Below are 25113 nucleotides of genomic sequence, written 5' to 3' on the forward strand. Positions count from 1 at the left end.
TCTAATCGTCTTAAATTTTATTCCGGAAAATGTTTTGTTTTTTTCACAAGGCATGCACGGAGAAGCTGGAATAAAAAGAACAACGGTAGATCTCGACACCAACTTTTTATTTCCATTTCATTTTTCCATTACATTTTTTTTATTTTTGTCAATATTTATTTTTTGGTACTTTATCACGCAACTCTGAGGTCAGAAAAACTGCTTATAGGTCATTCTCAAATTTTATTGATCATCGTCGTCGAGATTGTCATCATCATCATCTCTATTAATATCTTCATCATAATTATTTTGTCATTGTCATCATCCTCATTATTCTCATTATCTTCATCATCCTCATCATCTTCATCACCATCATTATTAAGATGAAGACGACAAAGGAAACGGTTTCTTATTTACTATCTCACATGGTGAACAGAAACATCACACCCCCTCTCTTCAACCTCAACAAGGGTTTACTCACATCACCATTATCGTTTTCGTCATCGTTATCATCTGCTTCTTCGTTGCTGTCCCAATCATCTTTATCACCATTTTCATCGTCGTCATCATTATCATCAGCGTTATCATCAGCCTCATCATCTACGCTATTATCAATTCCTCATAAACTCTGCGTTGAACGCAACGATGCTGGGTGAAATGAAATTTTACCATAATTAACTTTAATGAGTTTTTAATTTTTGGTTGTTCATATTATAAACACAACATTATCATCATCATTGTCGTCGTCATCATCATCGTCATTATCGTCATCATAACCATTGTTGTCATCATCGCTATCATCAACATCTCCGTCATCACCATCTCTCACATCATCATCATCATCATCAGGTGATCACGTGGTAGTGCTGGTCAACAACATGGGATCAACAACCGACATTGAGATGAATGTGCTGGCCAAGGAAATACTCGTCCAACTATGTACGTCATTATTACGTCATTATTACGTCATTATTACGTCACAAACATTAGTGATAATAGCGAGAAGAAAAAAAAATAATGTAAACTTTTTTAGTTTGCAACTGAAATGATGTTTCAGTGGTGGCTGTTACGGTTATAGCAACAAAAACCGATCCAATTATTGTAACTGTTAATACATATGAAGTAAATACAAATTCACAACTAACATAAATTACGAACCTTAATGTTAAAATTTTTATTCTTCAACTTTTTTCACTAGGAAATGATATTGAAGTTACGAGTAGTTATTTCTTTCGCAACAAATTCGCTTGGTAGGTGATAATGTGGAAGTCCACGTTGACCGGATGTTCGTTGGAAAGTTTCTGACGTCACTGGAAATGTCCGGAGTGAGTATCACTATCATGATCACCAACGATTTGAAGAACTACTGTCTGGGTTGGTCTCGCGCCATGATGATGATGGCGATGATGATAACAAATAATGATGATGACGATAATAACAGATGATGATGATGGTGCTGATGAAAAGTGATGGTGATGACGACGACGATGATGATGATGATGACGATAATGACGATAAAATGACGATAAAATTTACATGACGATGAAATGTTAATCACAACACCATCATATTTGAATACGTTCAACATTGTAAATATATTATTTTAAATCTCCCCACAAGATTCAAAGACAAAGGCATTATCGTGGGTCCGACCAGTTATGATTGAAAAAGATGCACCAGAATGCGAAGTTGATGAATTAAAAAGCACCACAACCACCATCTCCAGCCACAATAACGGCGACAATCGTTTCAGCAGCAGATACAGTGCAAGATTGCTAGGAGAGAAACTGAATAACTTAAATTTGGGCGATACTTCATCATTGGGTGATTATGCCTCAGGGCCACAAATTGATGAAGGTCAGTACGTGTTTGGTTATGGTTTTTTTGGTATTGTTTCATATACAGCTCTAACAGAAACATGCAGTTACCTACAAAATAATTTTTTTATTTAATTGTAAATTGTTTGACTATTTGACTGTGAAAAAATTTATTTTGACGGTAATGTTGAAATCATTGATGAATCTGAAAATTTTTTATTTAGTGTAAGTGGTTTGGTGGTTGGATTAATGATGTCATTATTGTTACAAGAGCTACCATATTTATTAATAGAGTTGGTTTTCTAGAAAAAGTTTGAGTATTTACAGCATACAATAATTCGCTTACTTAAATAAAAAGGGCAAATTTTTAAAATAAAACATTTTGACAGATTAAAATTTAAGTTCTTATAAAATAATTTTTAATTTTTTTATTTTTCCCACCGTTCTAACGTTCAATTTTTTTAATCATTCTCATCATTTCTGCTTCTTCAAGATTCACACAAAACTTCACTCACGCACACACAAACACATTCACACACACGTACACACACACAAACACATTCACACACACACAAACGCACACAGCACACACACACACACACGACAGGTGGCCATAAAATCCTCATGAAATGTATACATGGTGTGAGCAACTCCCTGGTGGCCAACACTGGACTCCTTAACACCATGGATTCCTCGTGTGGTGATGGCGACTGTGGCCACACATTTGCGGCTGGAGCCAGAGGTAAACAAAGTTTGATGGCAAATTTGACACGTAAATTAATTCATATAAAAACAAATTCACATACAAGCGTAAACACGTACATTCACTTGTTTACACATACATTAATACGTACTATACGTACGTTTTATATTAATACAAACGAAACGAAAAATGAGTGAATAAATATATGAATGAATGAATGAATGAATGAATGAATGAATGAATGAATCAATCAATCAATCAATCAATCAATCAATCAATCAATCAGTCAATCAATTAATGAATTCTCAATACTGAATGATCCATTCAACTAAGGAATGTACAAAATGATGAGTGATGGAAAACTGAATGGAGTTTTTAAGCTGAAGAAAATAATGGAAATTCTCTCAGAGACGGTTGAAGACAGTATGGGAGGAACGTCTGGAGGGGTGAGTTTTGGTTGGAAATTGAAAATTTTGAATAAGGATTGTTTATGTTCGTCAGTGTAAAATTTTCCTAGATGAATTAAACTAGTGAACGTTTTCTAATTTTCATAATTGAATAACTTTAGAGCCAGATTTCAGTGGAGTTGAACATATTTCATAACCACTGTTAAATTGCTGAAAGCTGAAAAATTCAATAAATATTTAATTTAGCTAAAAATGTGGTTGGTGAAAATTCTATTGATTACACACACATACACACGTACATACATACGCACGTACATTCAGACGCACGCACACACACACGCACGCGCACACAGATATACAGTTTACTATTGACGGCTATATCGCAAGAAATGGGCACAGAGACCAAGCCAACCGCAACGAATGAGACGTGGGCCAGAGGGCTGGTCAGGGGCATGGAGAGCATCATGAGGTGATGTGCCGATGACGACGACGATGATGGTGATTTGAATGGTGATGGTGATAATGATGATGTGAAGGGTGATGATGATGATATGATGATAATTAGAATGATGAGGATGAAGAGGAAAATGATGAGGAAGTTGGTGATGATGATGATGAAGAAGATGACGAAGAGAATGGTGATTCTAATGATGAGATTAAAAATGACGATAGAAATAATAAAAATTATTGAGATGAGAATGAATGTTGAAGTGGTATTCATAGTCTTTATGATCTAAATTTTTTGAAAAAATTAAAAAATTAATGATGATAGCATTTAAATTTTTATGATATCCAAACTGAAGAATAGAATTATTTGAAATTAATTAAAAGGAAGAGGAAACGTTTGCAATTGTTAATCAAAATTTAGATAGATGACTAAAATAAATAAGAAAAGCCATTATTTTGAAAAATGTTATATAAATAGGTGCTGATAAACAAAATGACTAAATGACGATGATGAAAATGATGATGGAAACGAAGTACATAACCGACAGAAATGATTAAAATAATGAGAAAAATAAAAATAGCACGTAAATTTAAAAAAAAATAATTTAAAATAGTTAATTATAAAATGTCGGGTTTGAATTCTGACGAAAAGTTATAATTGTATTTATATATTATTTATAAGATAATGAGATGATCACGATGGTGGTGGTGATGATGATGATAAAATTTTAATTTCAGATATGGCGGGGCTGGCCCGGGGTCAAGGACAATGGTGAGTAATTCTACATATTCTTAGTACCATTCATATCATTGTTATTTTTATTGCTAATGTTAATATAATTCTGTATCAATTATTTTGTGCAGATTAAAATGATCATATGCAAAAACTCATTCATTCACTGACTAACTGGCTGGCTGGCTGGCTGGCTGGCTGGCTGGCTGGCTGGCTGGCTGGCTGACTGACTTAGTAATAGCAATGAAGCGATTATGTATTAGTTTATTATTAAACACGAGAACTAAGAAAGGCTCGATGTGATAATGTTGATGAATAATTATTGTTGTTGCAAGTGGCTTAGATTCATATTTGTATCAACACCGCCGTCGTCGTCGTCATTTTCATATTAAATTCTTCTTTATATTTTTTGTAATTTTTTCCCTCTTCCTTCTCATCATTATCATAATTATCATTATAATCATCATCACCATCAGGTCCATCGCCATCATCATCATCACCACCATTATCAATATCATCATCAGCAGCCGCATTATTATTATTATCATCATCATCGACATCATCATTATCATAACTAGCTGGACCCCCTTCATGCACTTTGTACTTTCCTGGACAAGGAATCTCACAACACGGACACCGTTACTCTCTGGCAAAACGCTGCTAAGGTTATCCTTTCGTTGCTGCTGCTGCTACTACTGCTGCTGTCTTTGCCGCTGCTGATGATTTTGATTTTATCAACGTTGTCGTTGTTTGTTCGATGCTATTGTAGTTATTTTTGTTGCTCTTCATGCCATATGTACGCAGACCCCCCCCTTCTCTCTCTCTCTCTCTCTCTCTCTCTTTTTCTCTCTCTCTCTCTCTCTTTCGCACACACACACAACACACACACACACACACGCAAACGCATACAATAGGTAGTAGATAAAGAGACAAAGAGAACGAAGAACATGGAGGCAAAAGCGGGAAGAGCGGCTTATGTACGTCGGGAAAACCTCATCTACCCGGATCCCGGGGCGCATGCGTTCTTCGTCGCCCTGACGGCCATCGTCAATGTTCTCGTAGATAGCAAAAAATATTTTGAGTAATTTTTGTGGGGTTTTTTGGAATTTTTTTGCGGTTCTATCAATTATTTATATTAAATTGTTTTTTTTTTAATTTTATTCTATCAACGTTAATTGAGAACGATGTTTTGAATGATTTTTTGGTTTAAAAATATATCGGCTTTTAAGAATGTGTATTTTTAAGTTTGTTGTAATGTTTCATGAAGCGTTGGTATGTAGGAGAGCATATTCGTATGGGAAGGTTTTAGTTCCACGTTATTTCAATTTTTTTTAAACCTAAGTTTTTTAATTTAATTAAACTGTAAATTTAAAAAATCAAATTATTTTGCACGTTAAATTTGTTTTGTGGAGATTATTCAATCGCATTTGTAGTGTAATCAATATTTCATTTATGTGAAGTTCAACGAACGATTATCTATTATAAAAGAATGAATCTATTAATTTTATTTAGTTTTTAAAATTGAAATGTTATTCTCGCCAGCATATCAATTACTTTTGCAATATTTTAATAGTAGAGCTATATTATATTTAATTCGTCTGATTCCACGAACAAGTTTAATATCCTAGTAACAGTCATATTAATAGTAGTAGTAGTAGTAGTAGTAGTAGTAATAGTAGTAGTAGTAGTAGTAGTAGTAGTAGTAGTAGTAGTAGTAGTAGTAGTAGTAGTTGTTGTTGTTGTTGTTGTTGTTGTAGTAGTAGTAGTAGTTGTAGTGGTAGTAGTAATTGTAGTAGATTAGTGGTAGAAGCGATGGCAATAATTTTTTATTCTTATCGTATTGCACCAATATTAACAATTATTATTAACAAAGAACAAGATATTAAAATTAAGTGCTCGAAAATAAATTTGAATTTGACTGAAACCGGAATATTTTTACGAACTGATTACACATAGTTGTCGACCATCCCGAATTGGGGGTACAGTCCCGAATTTTGCCCTCAGTGTCCCACGCCTCGATTCGGTGTCCGCGGGACGCGTGTTTGCCCCACTTTTTGCTCAACCAAGAACCAGTATTGAAATAGTAAAATATTGGCATTTAATGGTAAATTTAAAAAATTTAAGCACACGAACACATACAAAGCGACGATTTCTTTGAAGTTTCTAACACATCTACATCAAAGAAACACAACACCCACACAAAATAAAATTAAACGATTATATAACTAAATATTTATATCAGTAAGATGATAATAACGCGGGTGTATCAATAATAATGACGATACGATGATACAATGATGATACAGCGTCATAGATAGAGCACTGTTGATAACGATGGCGATGATGACAACGATGACGATGATGACAATGAATATAGACGGATACATATCAGCATGACATGACGTCATCGGAAACACCGAAAACCATGTTGATGTTTATGTATTGGGATCAATGCTAGTAATATTAAGACATCAAAAATAGGCAGACACCCGCCTAAGCACAAATCTGCTTCAAATTACATCAACTCGACATATCATTTTATAAGCAGGCTTGATCGTCAGTCATGCTTACAACATTAAATAAAGAATCCACACAATCACACATTATACGGAAACATGCGTAATCACATGCAAACAAACGAACAAAAAATCACGTACACACACACATCCATACTCACACATACAACGCCCATACAACGCCCCATACAAATTTATTAATAAAATTAAACTTTACACACGTGCAAGTATCTACACAAATGTACTTGTATAAAGATAATTAAATTACACATACATGAATGTCTGTGTGTATGCGTATTTCCGTGTTGCCTGCTTCTTTATGTGTGTGTGTGTGTGTGTTTGTGTGTGTGCTTACTTGACAATCTGTTAAACCTATTAGCGTCGCAGGCGATATAATTCAATTTCAAATGCCAAGTGAATGATCGCTATAAACTCAATCCATTCGTTCAATTATATTTTTAAAAGTTCCATTTTCAATAACAATATATGAATGATTATTTTTATTTTAATGATATGAATAAGCTGCAAGGATGAACTGTTGCTTGCTGCCCAAACAATTCTTGCTTCATTAAATTTTTTATTACTTAAAATGAACTGAGCAATAATTTTTTGAAATTTTAAATTTTATTAAGTAAAGTCAAAACTGTTAGAACTAAATTACAACCAACGTCAGAGTATTTTAAAAAAGTTCTCAGAAAATTTAATGGTTTTAAAATTATTAATTAATATAAAAATTATAATTTTCATTATTAAACCACATAATATGAACGGCGCGATGGTATAACGGTAAAATGCCTGGCACTGGTATTCCAGTGACCGGATTCGATTGCAAAGAGATCCCCGCCTATCACATGATGCTTACGTGCATTCACATGCGCTGTGTGTTTGTTGTTGATGCTTCTGAGGAATGTTGAAAACAGAATTGTTATAAATAAACAGATTCGAAATACTACAACGATGTATACACCGTACAAAACAGACAGACACACACACACACACACCACACACACACACGCAAGTATTATTATTTTATAAACCAGACACTGAAGCAACAACTAGTTAACTGGTTGACGATGAACGGTTTAAAATATATCAATGCTTACTGATAAGTGAGAATAATAATAATAATTACAATCATTATTATTATAATTTTAGTAGTAATATTTATAAATAATATTATTATTTCTATTATTATTTCTATTATAATTATTTTTAGTTTCTTACACGTTATAATTATCAGTAAAATAGTTATTTCAATAATTAGGCCACTATAATAAACTTGACGTTCACACAACTTTTTTATGTTTGTATTTTTTCATTTTTTATTATTTGTATTATTTTGTTTTTCAATATTATTATTCGTTATTGTTGTCGTTATTTTTGTTTGTTTTGTTGTTCAATATTAATTTCGCAGACGCGGGCAAGTTTGAAAGATAATACTATTTGCAGTGTGTCGACTTGGATTTCCAAACATACATCTGTGTGTATGTATTGTACATTACGACATGTGTGAGTATGTGTGTGTGTGTGTGTGTGTGTGTGTGTGTGTGTGTGTGTGTGTATTTTACATTAAAATATGTGCGAGTGTGTATGTATTGTACATTAAAATATGTGCGAGTTTGAGTTTGTGTGGTGTGTGTGTGTGGTGTGTGTGTGTGTTGACTTGGATTTGCAAACATACATCTGTGTGTATATATTGTACATTACAAAATGTGTGTGTGTCTTTTGTTTGTGTATTTTGTTATGTACACTCATTTGCATGACGCGTATATGTGGATTTTGTCAACTTTTTGTTTATATTTACAATTTACATATTAGCGTGTGTTTGTATGTGTGTCATTAATTCGTTTTTCATTTCGTATTCTTGCGTACGTATGAATATAATAACAATGTATGTGTGTGTGTGTGTGTGTGTGGTGTGTGTGTGTTTATGATGTATGTTTGTATAAAGAAATTCTCACGATGACTGTTATCAATGCGGGCTCGAGCATCTTAATCGTACGATGAATATCTTTGTTATGTAGGCAATAGAGGTCTACATGGAAAATTTCCCGCAAATTTTCCCGCAAATACCCGCGGGAAAACTGCGGTTTTGGAACAGAAGTTGGAGGGAAACTCGCGGGGCGGGAATGAAAAGCGAGGGGATATTTTTCGTGCGGGAAGTACCGCGGGACGGGAAAAATTTTAGAGGGAAAACCGCAGTTTACTTGACTTTGATGGCGAAGTTCCAAAAATGTTGAAAATTAATGAGAAACTTCATAGCTTGAACAGCAACGCAATTGAAAAATTTAGATTATTATTACTATGTTTAAAGCTAAGCAAGCTCACAGATGCATATGCATTACGCTAAATAATATTCATTGTGTTATGTGCAGGGCACTATTTATTCTATTTGTTTTTGGGTGATAATTAATGTATAGTGTGACTTTCACTGTGACGTGCTTTTTTGTTCGTTCAATACGTTTCAATTCGTTTGGTTATAAAACGTTATATTTATTTTACGTAATAAATTGGTATACGTACATTACGCTTATTGTTTTCCATTTAGTTTGTGTTTCAACTCTTCAAAACAGCAAAACAACATTAAGTATGCAGCTTGAATACAGAATCTGTCTTTATCAGCTGTTTACACAGATAAATACGTGATCAGCGAGTTCTATTTTCATTTTGTTTTTTTTTATTTCGACGACAACCTCGTGTTAGCAGTTTAGTAAATATGGACAAATCGGCAGTCAAGAAAGTTAATATCTTCCAAAAGTCAGCGAATAACGTATTTATTTTCTCAACAGTCAAGGAGTGGTATAAAATTTACAAACAATTTACTGAAACACTAACATTAACCAGTATTCTTGTTTGTTTTTATAATAAAAATTGTACATAGAATGTACTACATTCTATGTACAATAGAATGTACTACATTCTATGTACAACTGACTAAGGTTACTTTATTGTCTTTGTTAATAATGATATAATTATTGAGGGAATGAGTGCGGGAAAATGAGGATTTGTGAGGGAATGAGTGCGGGTGAGGGAAGACTTGTGAGAGAATGGGTGCGGGTGAGGGAAGACTTGTGAGGGAATGAGTGCGGGTGAGGGAAGACTTGTGAGGGAATGGGTGCGGGTGAGGTAAAATTTATTTTCAGGAGGGGCGGGTGAGGGAATAGAAATGTGTTCCCGCGTAGACTTCTAGTAGGTAAGCAAGCGTGGCATTTAAGAGGGCTCACAACACGCAGCATACGTTTCTACAAACATGAAAACTATTGTCTTGGTATGTCTGTTTGTGTGTGTGAGTGTTTGTGCGTGTATGTGTGTATGTGTGTGTGTTTGTTGAGTAAGTTGTAATGATAGATTGCAGTATTGAGTTGCGTTGAAACTTATAACTTTTTAAAATTTTATAGTTTTTCGTTTAAATTTAGTCTGTCTGAAAATTTTTAGCCAATGTTAGATGTATGCAATGTGTATTACATTACTGTATTGTCTGTTGTGTGAATTTGTATAAAATGGTTGAGTGTGAATGTGTAGTGTTAAATGATCCACACAAATGATCCACACATCATGTTCTGTAGATTAAAAATAGCCCGGGTCATTCAACTTTTCATCACATGGCATTGTATTCAATAAAGACGGCATAATACATCCTAATCAACGCTTAAAACGCAGTACATTCTTAACAAGTTAAACACAAATGCAATACAAAGATCAATAAGTTGAATTCAAAACCAATAACAATACAAATAATATATATATAATGTATAACAAGTCAGTACATAATACAAAAAAACAGTATCTCTAATATACACACAAGTAGATGTGTTTTCTTTAAGGGCCTGGAAGGAGGTGTGTGTGTGTTTGTTTATTGTTTTTGTTGTGTGTATATGTAAGTGTGTGTGTTTGTTTGTTTGTTTGTGTGTGTTTGTGTGTGTGTGTAAATACAAATATGCCGATACGTATATACTTAAATTAATACATAATTTACAATAAAATTTCATCCAATCTCTAAACAAACATAAATTTCTGTGTTTATATAAGAAAAATAAAAAATATTAATATACTTTAGTGTTATAAATTCCAGCTACTGTTATAAGACTTTGTAAACGAAGGATCACAAAACAAGCCGGTGACTATTTCATTCTGGCTCGACTCAACTTTTTTTAGGTTTTTCTCGTCTTCTAAAACAACGCTACGATTGGAAGTTTTCATATTTAGGGCATTTAACACATAGCATTATCACGTGAATTTAAATAGAGATAAATGACACGAGTATTAACATTAACGTAAAACAAATTTTATTTATTTTAATTCGAATCTCTCTTCAATATTTTCTAAAACATCGCCAGCAGACACACATGCGCACGTATTTAAATACAAATAGTTGATAGATGGAATGACGTGTGTGTGCGTGCTTGCGTGGGCGTGTGCGTGTGTGTACAATTTTTTTATTATCGCACAAGAACATTTATACAGCGTTCATTGTTAAATTATGTTCTTAATTTAGGATATTTTAATTAATCACTTGTGGTTATGTTGATGCTATGACTATGATGATGAAAATGAGTATAAGTTTATGACTAAGACAAGGAAGAAGATGGTTATGGAGATAAGATATGAACAACTCCTGTTCGTATCTTTCGCATGCCATCATTGCCCTGAGCCTTTGTGAAGTCATTATACCAATTTTGGCTTTAACTTATAATTATGTGAATATTTTGATATCTTTTTCTTTATTTTTTTAAATTTAATGAATTTTTATGGATAAGTTTTATTTGGTGAATAATATAATTATATATAATGTATATATATATTGTCAAAAATGTGAAAAAATAAAAATTTTGTTGATTTAAAAAAAGATAGACGTTTAAATTGTTAATTTTTGTTATTTTTCAATGGAGAAGTTGCTAATTTGTTCAATAAAATGCACAGGAATGGTAAAGTGATGTGAATAAATTTATTGTTTTTATATGGGTGTCAACTGAAGCATAACAAAATAATTGATTAATTAAATAATAGCTCATGTTGAGATCTTAGTAAAACAATGAAATGGTTATATCATTCAAAATTTTATTTTTAAATTAGCAAAAAGTAAATTCATCATGATCGTTGAAAGTATCGTCACGTAGATTATCACTATCTTTAGTAACATCATTTTATTATCATCGTCGTCATCATCATTATCATCATCATCGTCTTCATCGTCGTCATTATCATCTTCATCCTCTTCACAACAGACGCCTTCATCATAACCATAGCTGGTGGAATTTTTAAATACATACCAAACAAACATTTTGGAAACAGATTCCATAAATACGACGAGGCATTTTTAAATCTTATAATTCAGTAAATTTATTTAAAATATTTAACATGAATATTCATTATTTTACTGTTGCTCTTTAGTGTTGACCAGATGGTTTAAAGATTAAGACAGCTGTTTTCGCAGAGGGTGGAATCAAGTGTATTCGCATGTTGTAATTGTTAGTTGTGTTTACCTACTTGCCTCTTAGAATTGTTTAAGAGATAGCTAAAAGTTATATTCAATAACGAACAAAGTGTTAATTTTGAATACGAAAAAACTCAAGATTAAATCAATTTAATTTATATAAAAAAAGAATGACATCCAACTAATTAAATAGAATAAAAAAATCAGTGGCTGACAAAATGCAAAAAATGTTGAAAAACTTTTGAAATTTGAAGAGGGGGCAAGATATTTGGCTCCCAGCCCTCTAGATCCGCCACTGAATAGCGTTAGTTTGTATGGCTCGATAGAATTGTTGCGATTGTAAATCAGACGTTTGCCTGTGACAACTTTGTTTAATCAGAGTAATAAAATATCAGTTAATAAAGTGTACTACCACCACTACTACTATTAGTACTACTACTACACTACTTCTGCTACTACTATTACTACTACTACTACTATTACTACTACTACTACTACTACTACTACTACTACTACTATTACTATTACTACTACTACTACTACTACTACTACTACTATTACTATTACTACTACTACTATTACTACTACTAATAATAATAATAATACTATTATAAGTACAACTACTACTAACATTATTAATACAAGCATTACTATTATTGTTATTATTATTATTAATGTTTATACATTTAACCCCACTTGAGTTTGTTATCAATTAATTGAAAATTTTTGCCATATCAAGTTTTTCATTAACCAATATCATTCATCATCGTTCAATCTGATGAAGCCATCATCATCACCATCACTACCATCATCATCATCGTCGTCATTATCACCGTCATCATCATCATCACCATCGTCGTCGTCATCACCATCATCATCATCACTATCATCATTATCACCATCACCAACATCATTATTATCGTCGTCATCATCATCTCTCTCCTCATCTTTCTCTTCCTAAACAACGTTTCTAAACAACTGTATGTATATGAGGATATTATTTTAGAGATTTAATGATGAAGCATAATGCTATGTTTGCGTAATAAATAAATAAATATATATATATACAATATAAGTGATATATATATATATGTATGTATATATATATATATATATACAATATAAGTGCTACGATATAGTCACCCATTTATTTAATGCACATGACACAAAAAATTACTGAAGAATTTAATTGATCAGCAGTTATTATTCTCTTCGTTAAATTTGTTTTAAAAAAAATTTCTTAATAATTAATTTCATCATCGACTTCGTCGTCATCATTCATCTCTTCTGCCTTTTATATAAAGAACTTGTAAGGCTTTATTTATTTGTCCGTCAGCGTGTTTGTGTGTGTGTGCCTCTTTTTTTAAATTAAAGTTATTTATCGTTTTTATTCTTTCGAATACATTAATTGTTTTAATTAGTTAATTGATAAATTATTTATTAATACATATACAAAAGAGAATATTTTATCATAAATTTCGTTTATCTCATTCATTCAATTTGATCCGTAGTTGGGTGAGTTCTTGCTATATAAATTTTTCTATTTTATTTACTTTGTTTTATTTCAGAATTTAGATTTTTTTGGCAATAATATTGATTTAGTTAAGTAGTTAAGTTAAGGGTCGGGCAAAGTACGTGACCTGGTTTCTTGTTCGCTCCAAAAAATGTCGAAAAATTCTCGAAAAAATTGGCTCGAAAAAATTGGCTATTCAAGTACATATGCAGCCCTTCAAAGTTAAAATAGTTCTTATTGCGGCCCTCACAGCAAAACGTTTGCCCACCCACCTCTCATTAAGTTGATTAATAGCATTGTCGTTGTTATATCTTATCATCATTATTCTTAGATTTTATTGTCGGCTATGTTTAGTTAGAAATATAAAAATTTGGTCCACATAAAACATGTACGTGATGTTGTCGTTTTATTTTAACCGTTATGTCTCCATTATTTTTAAGATTTAATGATGAAATCTTGTTATTTCATCATCATCGTCATCATCATTGCAGCCTCGATCATGATCGTCATCGCCGTGGTCGTCATCATCACAGTCCCTATCGTTGCCGACGTCATCATTCATCCAACTTAACTTTCTGTTCTCTTTAGCTGTGGTTATTGCGTCAACAATTTCATCATTTTCATTATCACCATTATCATCATCGTCAACATCATCGTCATCACCATCATCGTCGTCGTCATCATCATTATCATCATTATCATCATCATTTGAATTAAATCAATGTAATTGCGTTATTCTCTTTACTTGATTTTAATAACCTTAATACATTTGCGTGTTTACGAGAACATTTTTCCCAAAAATTATTATGGTCGGAGTCAGCATTCAAACTACTTTGCGAAAATTTTATTTATTTTAATTTTAGTTTTGTAATGTAACCAGCACATGTTCTGTACACGGGCAAACATCTGAGTTATTGAGAGAGCTATCATTTGATTTCAATGGAAATTAATAGGTCTTTATTTAACTTAATTTTAATAGTTTATAAACAATCAATATCTCGTAGAATCACTTAGAAAAGTTAACTACGGACAAACGGTTTTACATTTATTTAAATGTGGTTAATCAAAGGAACATTTTTAAATCCAATCAATGAAACATTTTAAATCCAAGGTCTTTCATTATTTGAAACAAGCAAACGACTTTTTAGCACTTAATGAAAAATTTTATCAAATATTTTTACATTACAAATGTAAAATCTTAGCTGACAGTTTTACGTTCACTTTAAATTCATCATAGATAGCAATTAATTAGACTATCAATTTTTCAAATTTCATTTATTTCATTTTTCCTTTGCCACATCATCCCTATTTTCACTAAAATTATACTACTATTGGTGCTACTGGCACTACTGTTACTACTATAATTAATACTACCACTACTAAGGCAAGCCAACAAGGGCCTACACAAAAAATGTTAGTTCTACATGGTTTAACATGGTTTAACAAAATGTTTCCAAATAGTTATAAGAACGCTGACACTCAGAATTTACTACAAATAGTTACACGAGCTTCTACAAATAATTAAAGATCTTCATAAATATCTGGAGGTTTTTATTTTTTTGTTACCCGTTTTTTGTTCTCTAAACTAGTAATTTCGACCCCAAGTTGAAGTAGGCGTTGGTTTTACTGTTAGTACTGTCTCTTCTATTTCCTGCCTTACAAATAGTACTACTGTTAATAGCAATGCTTTAATTGACGCTACATGTAATGTACTATTAACATTAATGTTATTAAAACAACCACGTAAAACTACAACAGCTGCTGCTGCTACAACAATCACTACAAATTTCTTAATTGCATTAACAAATGATTTATTTAGCAGAAGTTCTCGTCAACTGCACTGGGGAAAATAAAAAATATATTTCAACCGGCAAATTTCTTTGTTCTCGTTTTTAACGGAAAATAAGACTAACAAATAACTAAATTTAAAAATAATTTTCAGTTGTTGTTCATCAATATCAATTATAGATTATTATTATTATTATAGAAGCATGCGTATAAATCGATGATTCGTTCGATTTTAGAAGTAATTTTAATAGCAAAACCGTTATTCTAATTCTGTCTGTTCGACACAGACTCACTCTGTGTGTCTTGTGTGTATGTGTTTATTGTTTGTGGGTTTTGTGTGGTGGTTTTCGTATGTATATGCGTGTACCAGGCGTAGCGTAGGTATTTTTCGCCCGGGGGAAATTGGTAAAATTGGCGCACCGCCCTCTCCGTGCTTAATCACATTTTTTATTACATTAACATTGTAAAAATTACTGTTTACAAAAAAAATTTTTCATTTTTTTTGCTTGTGATAAGATTTTTACTGTTGCTGTGAAAATTTTGTCAGCCTCATTTTAGCGCCCCCCGTACTTGACCTCCAGAGACATATGTAACCCCGCCCCCCTAGCTACGCCTCTGGCGTGTACGTACGTATTTATGTACGTGTTTGTTTGTCCGTTTGTGTGAGTGTTTGTGCCAATGTGTATTTTTGTGTATGCAAAATTGAGTGTGTGTTCATGTGTGTGTGTGTCTGTGTGTGTGTCTGTGTGTGTCTGTGTATATATACTTATGTACAAATTTGTGTGTTTATGTGTGAATGTTTTTGTGAGTTAGTAGTCTAAGCTCTAATATTATTTTCACGATTCGTTTGTACTTGTCTGTCATTAAAAAAAAACATTCCCTCTAATTTTTTTATCACGTGTTTGAACGTATATATACTATTGATGATGACTGTGAATTATTTGTTAAGTCAGTTTTAAATTGACGAAAAATAGATATTTATTTAATAATTTAGTAATGGCGTGTATGTGTGAACTGGCAACATATACGTTTTTTGGATTATTGAAACATTTTTACTGATTTTCAGTTTTTTAATAATTCAACCAAAAGGACGGTAGTCTTATTATTTTTGGCAACGCGCGCCTTATTTATTATTTAAAATAATTCTTTCATATAAAATTGTTATTAAACTATTTAATCGTTCAATTATATAAAATTTGATTCAATTAACATTTTGATGCTATTATTATTTCAAATATTCACTTATTTTATTTGTCTAATTGTTCAATTATTCATTCATCCATATAGACAATCATTCCTCAACTTATCCTATCTTCAAATGATAAACACTCATTTGCTTTTCATTTTCTCAATCATCCATCCATTCATTCATTCATTCGTTCGTTCGTTCGTTCATACATTCATTCGTTCGTTCATTCTTTCGCTCGCTCGTTCGTTCATTCATTCATTCATTCATTCATTGCAGCAGACGTATCCTGACAATAAAGATGTCTCATTCTCTCCCCTTCCACATCCTCATCCCTATCTCACTGCACTTTTTTCTCGCTTTCTTCATCACTATCTCCCAAATTCCGCCTAAGGGTAAGTTCAGTTCGTTTTTTTTCATTTATTTTGCGTTAACATTATTATTATTATTACTGTTTATGATAATTATTTTAGTTTATTTTCACTGTAACTTGTATTATTTTTATTATTATTGTTATTGTATTGTAACTTATATCAGTATTGAATTATATCAAGCATAACAAATTTTTTTGTATCTTTAGTTATTTTCTCATTATTTTTAATAAATTATCAAAAATTAAAGAATATACGCCCAAATCAAATTGTATATTCACCATTATATATGACAAAATTGTGTTTTCTTGTCGAGTTTCATAATGGGCAGATAATAGATGACAAGAATAATTAAAGCAACGTTAATTGCTAGCTAATACCGATAATTGTATTACAGTTAATAATAATAATGATTATGACGATAATAATGGTGATGATAATAAAAATAATAATAATGATAATAATAATAATAAAAAATTATAATAATTTGGATGGCTATACAGCTCTGGACTCGAAGGCAAAACAGTAAGTCTCCTTATAGCAGCTCATGATCAGGCACTAAATAAGTAATAACATCAAAAACGTATTCTTAACAAGAATGTTGATAGTAAATGTAGGTTGTGTCAAGAGCAGGAGGAGCGTGTCAACCACATTGTGGCCGGATGAATGCCCAATACTAGCGCCGAAAGAATATACGCATCGACACAATAGGATCGCTAATCATCCACATTGGTCAATCCTGATAGAACTTGGTCAAAATGTGCCCGACCGCTGGTACGATCACCAGCCTGAAAAGGTTGTCAAGTTTGACGAAACAACATTCACGTACGACGTGGCTATGAACGCCGACCGTAGTATTGGGGCTAACCGGCCAGATATCATATACTCCACTATAGAACTAACAAAAAATGCCTCCTTATCGATGCTGATGTTCCCAATGACACGAATGTTGCTACGAAGGAAGCTGGAAAACTAAGCAAATATAAAGACTTTAAGATCAAGATTTCACGCATGTGAAACACAAAAACACGCGTGATCCCAATGGTAGTTGCTGCACTGAGAACCGTACGTCAGGGGCTGCAGAAGCATCTTGATGAACTGCCTGGAGAGGAGAGTGTTGCACAAATGCAGAAGATAGCTCTACTCGCTACTGGCCACATACTTCAAAAGTTTATTACAATGGGAAACTAAAATCATACACCTCAGGAATCCGCTGGACTACCGGTAGATAACATCAAAAGTGGCCGAGGAGAATAACAACAACAACGACAACAACAATAATAATAATAATACTAGCAATTCTATTTTTAGCTCAGCCTCATTGTGTCATTTGGTCCACTAACTTTTTTTTGTCAATGCCAAATTAATATTTTTGTTATCATCATCATTGTAATTTCTAATATAATAATTAATGATAATAGTAACTTTATTATTATTATTTAATAGCTATTATTATAACAAGCATTAATTTCACGTTAGCTAAATGATGATTATACCATTATACCTTGTGAAGAGTTAGTTATTAATGTAGGATTATTATTATTAATGGAAACTTATAAGATAGTCTTGTTATCAGTCTAATAATAATTAGTTGATAACAATTATTGATTGTAATAATAGTATTATATGCATGGGCGTGCTGTTCACATAAGGAATTTCTTAATTATTAAGCCATCAGTAGTGAAAAATATATGAAAAAAAGAATTCTCAAATGTCACTGAATTCCTACCGAATGTACGTGCGTGCGTTTGTGTGTGCGTGTGCACGTGCGTGCGTGTGTGTTTTTATGGGGGCTTTTAATTTTTGACAAATAGAGTTAACGATAATTTAATGAATAGACCCCAAATTAAAATGATAATTGGTAATAGTTCTTTGTGCTGAATTTACATAATATCAGGTCGGTGCAAAAATAATGTCGGTTTTCTACCATCCATTTTTAAATCAATAAATTTGATTTTTGTATGCATAGCATACGATAGTTATAAAAGAGCTTGCGTACCATTTTGGAGATCTCAACTAGATGCGTGTATGTGATAATGAAGTGATGATAACTTATGTGGAGTAAGTGAGCTTAAGAAGGGGGCGTCATATGATTTGAATTTAAAGTAAACTCGATGAAGATGAAGATGATGTTAATGATAAAGATTGTGATGATGATGATAAAGATGATGATGAATGTGAAGATGAGGATGACGAAGATGTTGACGATGACAAAGATGATGATGAGGAAAATGATTGTAAAAATGATGATAAAGATGTCGATTGATTATGAGTTTATAACGATATTATAGCCTTATTGCAATAAGTCTGATCATAACTTATAAAAAAAGATAGCAAATATTAAATAAATAAATAAAAATAAAAAACGGGCTTGAACGTAAGTTATATATGTCCATATCAAAATAGCATTAAAAGACACAAAAGCAATCAAACGACTGTCAATTTTATGATCATCGAGAAAATCTTCGTTGGCAAAATTCTTCTTGAATTTGGAAACAGTATCTGATCCAACAACGCATGTCGGTGAATTGTTCATAATAGCCATAAATTTAAATTAGCCATAAACATAAATTTTAAATATAATATTTAAAAAAAATTCCTATGCGAATAACAATAAGAAAATGAGAGATAACATAATTAATGCTAAAAAAATACATCCTTTTAAATTTATAGGATGTTTGGCAAAAACTCCAGGTGGGCCGGTAGTTTATGAATTTACGACAGGCAACAACAACCAGGTGTTAGAAAACATTGAGGATAGTAACAACTCAACAGCAACAACAACAAGAAAGCAACAAACAGAAACTGCAACAACGGAACCAACAACAACTGAAACAACAACAACTAAAATAACAAAAAATGAAACTAAAACAACAACAACTGCAATAACAAAAAATGATACTGAAACAACAACAACAACATTAACAACACTGGAACCAACAAACACTGAAGCGACAACAGCAACAACAACACCGGAATCAACAACAACTGCAATAACAAAAACTGATACTGAAACAACAACAACAACAACACTGGAACCAACAAACACTGAAGCGACAACAGCAACAACAACAGCAACAACAACACCGGAATCAACATCAACTGCAATAACAAAAACTGATACTGAAACAACAACAACAACAACACTGGAACCAACAAACACTGAAACGACAACAGCAGCAACAACAGCAACAACAACACCGGAATCAACAACAACTGCAATAACAAAAAATGAAACAACAACAACAACTACAATAACAAAAAATGAAACTAAAACAACGACAACTGCAATAACAAAAACTGATACTGAAACAACAACAACAACACTGGAACCAACAAACACTGAAACGACAACAGCAACAACAACAGCAACAACAACACCGGAATCAACAACAACTGCAATAACAAAAAATGATACTGAAACAACAACAACAACAACAAAACCGAAATCAACAAACAATGAAACAACAACAGCAACAACTACAACAAAAATAACTACAATAACACCTGAAACAACAAACACTAAAACAACAAATACAACAACAATAACTACAACAACAACACCGGAACCAGCAAACAATGAAACAGCAACAACAACAACAACAACAACAACGCAAGCAACGACAACTGAAAAAACAACAACAGTAATGAAAGTAGAAACCATACCAGCATCAGCAGCAGGCACAACAGAACTTGCAACAACTTTAGCAACATTGCAACTAACACCATCAGCAACAACAACAACAAAGGAACCAACAACCACGCAAACCACAACAATACCAACAACAGTTCCTACTACAACCAAAACTTTGGCAACCACATCAACACGAAAACATGAACCACTCCCACCAGAGGATGTTCAAGTAACTACAAAATTATTTTCATTAAAATTATTTTATTTAATTGATTAATTATTATTTTTCCTTCATTCATTAATCCATCTATTTTATTCATTCTTTCGTTAATTAATTTTTAAAAGATGATTCATTGTAAGTTAGGAATATTTGGAAGTTTCATATTTAAATGCAGATAATAACTACCGCAGTTGAAAGAGTTGTACCAAATACTCCACCTGTGTTTCTGACAAAGGTACTTGATCCATTCTTTATAAGACATATTCTTCCTTTGTTTGTGTGGCTATTGATAGATTGAATTGTCGATTGAATTGTTGTTTGGATTGTTGATTGAATTGTCGATTGAATTGCTTATTGAAATGCTGATTGATTCCTTAATTGATTGATTGTTTGTTCAACCGATTGATTGATTGATTATTTTAATAAATTTAGTAATAACTAAGTTAAAAAATTTTGATAAATGAATTAACTTTGGCGAATGATAATTTTAATGATGAATATTTTTTCCTTCGATTTACGAATTACAAAACGTTTTCTTCCTTAGAAAGAACACGACGTATTAGTGAATACCAATCTCGAAGAAATAGTTAGTTAATATGAATATTTGATAATTTTTTAGAAAATGATGGTGTCATCATATATTATTATCTGTATATATATATATTTCGGCCATCAACAAGCAAGAACCTGTACGTACACATGTATTGAATTGTATGATTTTTTGTTTAACTGTGTACACATATATATATATATTATTTGGGTTCAGACTGTCGTATATACAGTTATTATAAAATATCAACACATTTTCCTAAATGTGGAGCTTGTAACTAAGTTTTTCAATATTTCGAACAATTATTTTTCAATATTAGTCAGTTTATTCAAATTAATAATGAAGTTTCTAATTATTTTAAACTGATTTTTCATATATACATTTACATAAAAGCTTTTTTCTGTAACCTTTACCATCATCAGTGTAATGGAGTCTGTGATAACATTTAGTTCATCAGGTATTTATAGTATTTTTAACAAAGGAATTCTAAGTTCCATTGTTTCTTTGTGTGAGTAATTTCTTTGTTGGTAGGATCGTTACAGCCTGTTGTTGGATGTTTATTACAGGGTTTTTATTTTTTATTAATAAAGCCTCTGCCATTCTCAAATTATTTATATTATGTCTGTAATATAAGACAGGTTATATCACATAATTTAGTTGACGATGTGTGGGTGAAGGCACGGTTGACAAATGCTCTTGTTGTACTAATTTTAAATTGCTCAGTGCATTCACTTTTCCATTGAGGCAAATGCCTTTATTTGTAGTTTTTACATAGACTGCAGTTTGAAAGCTATGTTCATTGTGGGTGGGAAGGACATCAAGAAAAGGTAGGGATTTATCATTCTCATGCTAAATGGTGAAGTTTAGTTTGGATTTGTTGAGAACAGTGAGTAGTTCAATAACTTTATTAGGATATTCAAATGATATAAAGATGTCATCAACGTATCTTGCATATATGTGAGGTTTGAAATGGGGGTTATTTTGAAAAGTTGATTTTTCTAGATGATCAAAGAGGTGAGCCCATGGCAACTCGTCTATTTGCTTGTATAGTTTCTCATTGGGCCTGTAGAACGGTGCCTCCGTCGTGCAATTATTTATGTAATTGATAAGTATCATGTAACATTTGAAATTGAAACTCTAAATAAGCGGCTTATTTATTTATGGTAATAAAAATTTAATTTTAGATAAAACGGTTCCAAGAATCTCAACGTTCTGCGATATCTAACCATGAAAATTCCGCCAGACCATTGAAAAGGATAAAAAAGAGAGATGCTGAAAGAGACGACGATTTGAAGCCTTATGAAACTGTTGATTTAATTGTTGAATGTTTAAAACGTTTAGGCAACGATACTGGTTATAATTTTATGTTCCAAACGTGAAATTTCATTTAATCTTATAATTTTTTAATGGCTTGACAAGTTTTTTGGAAATAATAGTTTTCTAAACGTTTTGGGAAAATTATTGAAAAAGTTTCATTACTTCAAATTTATTTTTTAATGCATGCAAATTTTTTTAAACACATCCAAAAAATTAAAAAAATAATTCAGTGGCGAAGAAGTTGATTAAGGATATAGAAAGGGACCCAAGTTTGATCAGAATTTTCCTTGAAATGTTTAACGATAAAATCACGGCTATGAATGTTAGTATTAAACAATTTTATTTTATGGTTCCAAGTTTTTCGGCTGTGCAAAGTGCAAAGCATAAATCATTCAATGAATAAAATCATTTATGCTTGCATAAAAACAGCTTTCATAATTTTTACGAATTAAAAATTATTACATAAACAAATAAGGAAGTCAGAAATATAATTAAACAAATAACAGGAAGGAAGAGCGGTAGCGATCCATTTGTTTGCTATCCCGAGGGAAAACAATATATCGGACCAAAAGACGACTGAAGCTGCTGATGCACGCCACGTCGGTTTCTTCATTGGGATAGCAGCGCTTGTGGTCTGTTCTGCGGTTGTCGGATTGATATGCTACCTGACAGGAAGGCGCATACAGAGGCGAAGAAGCATGTTAGCTGACATTGTTAGTAGTGCCTTCTTTGTTGGTGTTCACCTATTAGTTGTACTGTTGTTGTTGCTGCTGTTACTGTAAACATGTATTTGTATCAATGTCATTTTGTTGCCGTGATAATCATCACCATTATCATCATAATTTCTTTCATCATCATCATCTTCTTCATTTTCACAAGATGAATTTCGACTCTCCAAACGATGCGCCGATACAAAGCCTACCATTCCACAGCAGTCCGATAAGCGATGAGGATATTGTGGTGAACGAGAACGGACAGACAATGATGATGGAGGAGAGAAAAGAGGTGGTGACGAATGAAAAAGGAGGGTCAGGCCCCACAGGTGGGAGACAAAATTTGGCGCCACACATGTTCAGCAGTGGCAGACGTCACAACTCGCAGGTGAACGGCGATGGAGGTGGGAAGCTCCAAGCTAATGAAACAAGTAGTACTAGGTTGTGAATGATGAAGTGAATGAGTAAATGAGTAAATTATTGAGTGAGTGAATGAGTAAGTAAATTAGTAAATAAATGAGTGAATGGATGAATCAATGACTATATGAATGGGTGAGTGAATGAACGAACGAATGAATGAGTTTTTCAGTAGATGAATTAGGGTATAATAGAAACATTGGAGCGAGTAAAAATCTAATATTGCGTTCGAGTGAAAATTATTTTATTTTAAATGAGATGAAAAAAAAAAATTAAATTTATAAAAAAAAACATTCTATAACAATTTTTAGCTTGCTTTTTCTTTTCATGAGTAACGTATACATTTAATGTAAAAAACATTAACATTAAAAAACAACTAGATGATAATCTTTTTATATTTAAAATCTGCAACTGTACTCATTCGCAAATAATTAACTTTTTGCATTTTAATCATACTAATCAATTAGGATCTATTCTATACGTATGAACTTTGATGGAGTTTTTGCAACAATTTCTAAAAAATATGGAAAGCATATAATCTATCCAATTTTTCCAAACAATTATTGAAAGTATTAAGTTAGATACAAGAGAATATTAAAAACCAGTTTAAACTGTTATTCAGTAATAATGATTCATGGATTCCTACGCTATAAATGATGCTTCTATTGTTAAATTTTCATTCATTGTTTTTTTTTCATAAAATGAAATGTCTGGTGATTACTATTGCCTTATTAATATCGTTAGTTTTGTTATATATACACATACACAATCACACATTTTTACACCCACATCACACACAAACACACACACACACACACTCTCACACATGCATACCCACACACACTTATAAACACATATGATTTTAATTGTCTATTTGTTAAACTTATTGTAATGTTTTTATCCAGATTTTAACATAAACAAACTTGAAATAACTTTTTTTATTGTATTGGTTATAATGGAAATAAATAAATAATCAAATAATCTAAAAATTAAAGTTGTTAAAATTTTATGATACTTCAAAATTCTCTAACAGTCACACGCGCATAATATTCATACAAGTACTTATAAATAAATATAAAGTACCCACCCATATTAGATTGTGAATGCCTCAGTAACCATTGAAAACAAGTTTTTGTGCGGCGCAATGGATGGTGTAATGGTAAAAGTGGCTGGCACTACTGCTGCAGTGACTGGATTCGAATGAAATGTCATCCTTACTTAACGATATGTTGATATCTCGAGAGAATATAAGAAAAAATTGTGAAAAAGTAATTGAGTCGAGACTGTATCCATCATTCTACCTGATGAGGATTTTGACAACTGTTCATATAATCTGTAAGCCGAAGAAAAAGTTTGTAATTTTTTAAA

At 32.1% G+C, this 25113-nt stretch overlaps 2 protein-coding genes across 2 annotated transcripts; both read left to right on the plus strand.

Annotated features, from left to right (window-relative positions):
* Positions 1–1306: 1306 nt before the first annotated feature.
* Positions 1307–5984, plus strand: HELRODRAFT_188832 (hypothetical protein). The gene is made up of 8 exons (XM_009024354.1): positions 1307–1353; positions 1600–1836; positions 2404–2538; positions 2833–2945; positions 3260–3375; positions 4092–4125; positions 4665–4751; positions 5001–5984. Exons 1-8 carry the CDS (start codon positions 1320–1322, stop codon positions 5169–5171), a joined length of 927 nt encoding a protein of 308 aa, XP_009022602.1. The 5' UTR covers positions 1307–1319; the 3' UTR covers positions 5172–5984.
* Positions 5985–16824: 10840 nt separating this feature from the next.
* On the plus strand, positions 16825–24739 carry HELRODRAFT_188833 (hypothetical protein; the record flags this gene model as incomplete). Its single annotated transcript, XM_009024355.1, has 9 exons — positions 16825–16918; positions 20684–20757; positions 20924–20983; positions 21293–21334; positions 22483–22651; positions 22846–22937; positions 23122–23328; positions 23495–23830; positions 23925–24739. 8 exons carry the CDS (start codon positions 16825–16827, stop codon positions 23774–23776), a joined length of 1020 nt encoding a protein of 339 aa, XP_009022603.1. The 3' UTR covers positions 23777–23830; positions 23925–24739.
* Between the last annotated feature and the right edge of the window lie 374 nt (positions 24740–25113).

Source organism: Helobdella robusta (assembly GCF_000326865.2).
Source record: "Helobdella robusta unplaced genomic scaffold HELROscaffold_4, whole genome shotgun sequence".
NCBI lineage: Eukaryota > Metazoa > Annelida > Clitellata > Rhynchobdellida > Glossiphoniidae > Helobdella > Helobdella robusta.